The sequence below is a fragment of the Bubalus kerabau genome, chromosome 13 (assembly GCF_029407905.1).
Source record: "Bubalus kerabau isolate K-KA32 ecotype Philippines breed swamp buffalo chromosome 13, PCC_UOA_SB_1v2, whole genome shotgun sequence".
NCBI lineage: Eukaryota > Metazoa > Chordata > Mammalia > Artiodactyla > Bovidae > Bubalus > Bubalus kerabau.
The window spans coordinates 24,541,857-24,546,119 of record NC_073636.1 but is presented as its reverse complement, the minus strand read 5'-3'; the positions used below and the strand labels follow the sequence as shown (position 1 = coordinate 24,546,119).

At 61.2% G+C, this 4,263-nt stretch overlaps 1 protein-coding gene across 1 annotated transcript; it reads right to left on the bottom strand.

Moving 5' to 3' along the window:
- Positions 1-1,185: 1,185 nt before the first annotated feature.
- PTF1A (pancreas associated transcription factor 1a) lies at positions 1,186-2,932 on the bottom strand. Its single transcript, XM_055543793.1, has 2 exons — positions 2,155-2,932; positions 1,186-1,738 (listed from the first exon to the last, which is right to left on the bottom strand). Exons 1-2 carry the CDS (start codon positions 2,930-2,932, stop codon positions 1,536-1,538), a joined length of 981 nt encoding a protein of 326 aa, XP_055399768.1. The 3' UTR covers positions 1,186-1,535.
- Positions 2,933-4,263: the final 1,331 nt, after the last annotated feature.

The following is a 4,263-nucleotide window of genomic DNA, read 5'->3' as shown; positions in this document are numbered from 1 at the left end:
CTTGGATGACGTCCATGGCACCCGCGGCGCGCGGGGAACCCCTCAGTGGGTCTGAAACTAGGTTAAAGCAATTAGCATGCTGCCGACATATTGTCCCTCGGCAGGGCCTTGGGTACCAAGGAAGATGCGCCATCGTGCCTTGGCCGACCAGGCGGCTGCGGGCCGGGGAGTGGCATCTCGGTTCCCCAGGGCCTGCGGGGCGCCGGCGTTGTGGATCAGCCAGGAAGAGCGCGCCGGACGCGCGAGACCTTGCTCCGCGCCTCCCGCTCCGCCCCCGGGCGTTCCGAGCGCGCGCAGGGTCCCGCACTCTGAGCCGGGCGCCCCGACTCCAGCTCGCAGCCGAGCGCTCCCTGAGGGCCAGGGAGGTGCTCGTAGCGGCCTCGGAGATTAGTCCAAACCCTAGCTTCCTGGGAGCTCCTCGCTGCGCCCTCGCGGCTCTCCCCTTCGCTAGGGGGCAGCTCTCCGCCGGAGCCTCGCCTTCACCCCAGGCTGCTTGCCTCAAAGGACTGGATTCTGCTGGAGGCAAAACCGAGTCAATTTCAGAAATTACCCAGTTGCAGAAGCGGCAGAGAGGGCGTGCTCCTTTCTTGTCTTATCCCCAAAACCCTGGGTTTTGTTGGGAAACATCCTAGAGGGGTCTCCGGCCTCAACCTGGTGGCTTTTCTCATTTCCTTTGAGTATATTTGAGTTCCATGTACCTGATGCTGTAACTGCAGAAGGCATGGGTCACAGGGCAGCTTAACAGCAACCCCTTCTCCCCAGCCCTTGGAAGCAGAAAGGTGTCTTCCCTTTGCTAGCCCAGAAATTAGCCCACTGTCGCCACCGGACCCACAGTGTCCACTTTATACACTATGATTACGCAGGGTGCCCATGACCTTGGTTAAGTCAAATGTCTCCCAGCCTTAGCTTTCCCATCTGAAAGAATGAGAGCAACAAATATTCCATGACCCATTTGCTTCCTAGGGTGTTAGGACTGGGATGAAGATGAAGGGCTCTCCCAGAGAAATGAGGCCTAATCCTCTAACCCACTCCCTTTAAGCTAAATCTAAAAGGTGGCTCTTACAGTATAGCTCCGTTTGGGGTCTCTGGTTCAGTTTTTTTTTTTTTTTTTTTCTTTTTACAAAGTAGGTTAATTGATCTTTAAAGATACAGCTACACCCATCAAGTATAAAAGAACTTTTAGAAAACGGTATGAATAGCATTTATTAACATTGCTTAGGAATAAATCGTATCTGGCAATAAATTAGCATGACGTTTTCTGGTCAGAGTTCTTCCACTAATGCAGAGTTCTGCCAAAGGTGCTGGGGAAGATCATAGACTATTGCATATTTTAAGAAAATCAGGATAAATTATATAAGTTATATATTTAAAAAGAGATCATCTATTTCATTAACTCGACAGGATAATAAATAGATAAATAACAAACAGTTGATTGCCATTAGAAAAATGTGATTCTTAAGTTACATTTACATTATAGATATTTACATGTACAATATGCACACAGACGGAATCCCGTCCTCAGGCAGGTCTTTTTCTCAGGACACAAACTCAAAGGGCGGTTCGTTTTCTATGTTGTTGAAGGAAGGCTTGCTGTTGAGTTTTCTGGGGTCCTCTGGGGTCCACACTTTGGCTGTTCGGATAATATTTTGTTCTTTGAGTTGTTTTTCATCAGTCCAAGAGAGAGAGTGTCCCGCAAGGGGAGGGAGGCCATAATCCGGGTCGCTGGGGGAGGGGGACCCTGAGGAGGTGAGAAGAAGGAAAAAAAAAAAGCCAGATTGTGAATGTCCAACTCTGCTCCCAGCACTGCCCCTCCGGTCCTCTGAGATCCCCTTTTGGGCGCTTTGACAGACAGGCGTCTTTGGTTACTCTGAACAACACTTTTTCTCCACCCCGCGAGCCCCCAGCGCCCTCAACCCGCAGTCCCAGAAGTTGCAAATCTATCCGGGACGCGCACCCTCAGGGCCGCCGTCAGGGTGGCGGAAAAACCTCAGAAACGCCAACTCCGGTTCAAGGTGGAGGGTACCCACAGCCCGCCCGTCTGTCTGTCCGTCAGTCAGCTGGTCGGTCCGTTCACCCAGCCCCCGCCCCGGGACCTTCCCGTTCCCGTCCCCTCCCCCCCCCCCCCCCCACGAGCTGAGAGGCGGACGCACTTACGAGTACCCCGGTGGCAGATGATGACCTTCTGGGCCTGGCTGCTTGGGCTGTCCGCGCCCAGGCGCCCTCCGCCGCCGGGCCCCCTGCCGCCGCCCGCGCCGCCGCCGCGCAGGGGCAGGTCGGCCTGCACCAGCTCGCTGAGGAAGTTGATGTAGCCGATGGCCAGGCGCAGCGTGTCCACCTTGGAGAGGCGCTTTTCGTAGGGCAGCGTGGGGATGTGCGAGCGCAGGCCCTCGAAGGCGTCGTTGATGGACTGCATGCGCCGCCGCTCGCGCACGTTGGCAGCCTGCCGCAGCTGCTGCAGCTCCGCCTCGGAACGCACCCGCCGCCGCCGCCGCGCAGCCGCCGCGCCGCTCAAGCCACGCAGCCGCGCCCTGGGGGACAGTGCGGCCGCCCCGGCGCACCGGTAGGCCAGGCACGAGGGCGGAGAGCCGGGCGAGTAGGGGAAACCGCCGGGGGGCGCCCCCGCCTCGCAGCAGTAGCCGCCGCCGCCGCTGTCCTCCTGCTCTCCCGGGCCCCCCGGGGGCAGCGGGGCGAGTGCGTGGGGGGCCGCCGGAGGCGCGGACTGCAGCAGCAGGCACGCCTCGTCGCGGTAGCAGTACTCGTGCAGCTGGTGGCTGAGGAACTCCACCTCGGCCTGCTCGTCGGCCAGTAGCTCATCGCCGTCCTCCAGAGGGTCCCGAGAAGACTGGTCGGTGAAGAAGTCCTCCTCGTCAAAGTAAGAGGACGGGAAGGCGTCCAGGCCCCCGGGGAAGTGCTCTAGCAGCACTGCGTCCATGCTCTGCGCCGCCGAGGGCCCGGGGGACTGCTGGCCTAGGGTAGGGGTGTTCTCTGAAAGTTTGCGGCTGCAGTTCGTGCTCGTCGGGCAGCCCCCGCCCTCCCGGTCCGGCGCGGGAGGCAACGAGGACCGCCCCCCCGCCCCGGCCTCCCTGGAGTGCCCGCGGCCGCTGCGCTCTGGACGGCGCCCGCGCGGCGTTGGGGAGGGCTGTGGCGACCGGCTGAAGCTGAGGGCCGGCACGCGAGGATTCTTATAACTACATCCACAGGCGCGTGCCAGGGACCCGCGGCGCCAGCCAATCACCAAGTGCGGGGTGCCGGCGGGGAGGGGGCCGGGAGGCCGGCTGGGGCCGGGGAGGCTTTCCTCCCTAAGGGAGCTCCCGGGGTGAAGGGGAGGCGGGGCCGCGCGGCCCGGGGCTCCTCACGCCCCTCCCCTCCCCTCCTCGGGCGAGTACCTGCCGGGCAAGCGGCTCCAGGGGCACCTGCGGCCCCAGGCGGCCGCCGCCCGCTGGCGCGCGCTTCGCCCAGCCGGGCCCTTCTGCCCCCGGGCTGGGGTATTGGCGCGCGGCGTCTCGGCGCAGCCACAAAACGCCCTAGCGGGGCGCCTCCGCGTCCCAGACGGCGGGAGCGAGTCTCAGGTGGAGCTCGCTGCTTCTCCGGGGTTGGCGCAGCGACTGCGGGCAGCCTGGACAGTTCCGGCGGTGGGTTTCGCCACCCCCAACCCCGGAGCGCGAGCGGGCCTCCGGCCTGGGTTCCATTCCGGGCTTCTGTCTCATCGCCAAACCTTTCCAGGACTCTGGTCAAATTTGCACAGTGTGTGCCGCTGGGGTTGGAAGGCGATGCGGCGCCTCTCCAGGCGCGGCGCGGGTTTGAGGGGCGCGCGCCTGCCCGGCGCTGCTCGGGATCCTGACTCCGGTGCCCTGTGCTCTGCGGCCGGCCTCTCTTCCCCTCCCCTTTCCCCGCCCCGAGGGAGAAACGGGAACGCTGGAGAGGCCGCCTCCGAGAGCGGCTCAGCAGGGCATGTTTCTTGTGAGACCCTAGGGGTCCGGAGCAATAAAACCGGATACAAAGGGACTCAGTTGAATCGTCTGCTTTGGAGCAGTCCGAGAGAGGGCATGGAAGTAAATGGGCAGAGTGTGAACCGTTTTCAAAGCCAGAGTCGCTCACCTTTCCCACTGACCACCGAGTCCATCCTTGAACGACTTTTTCCTTTCTTTCTCTGGCTCATGACAGTACTACAGACAGTGATGCAACTCGAATTCCTCAGTTGAAAAGTAACAAACTCTTCCAGGGTCGAGGCAATTCTGTTAAAAGCCAAGTTCCAGAGGGTTC

Bases quoted from the DNA above. Each gene is read 5' to 3' on its own strand.
- PTF1A (XM_055543793.1), bottom strand. From the start codon at position 2,932: ATGGACGCAGTGCTGCTAGAGCACTTCCCCGGGGGCCTGGACGCCTTC. The intron at 1,739-2,154 runs GTAAGTGCGTCC...TCACCTCCTCAG, and splicing joins CATCTGCCACCGGGGTACTC to GGTCCCCCTCCCCCAGCGAC.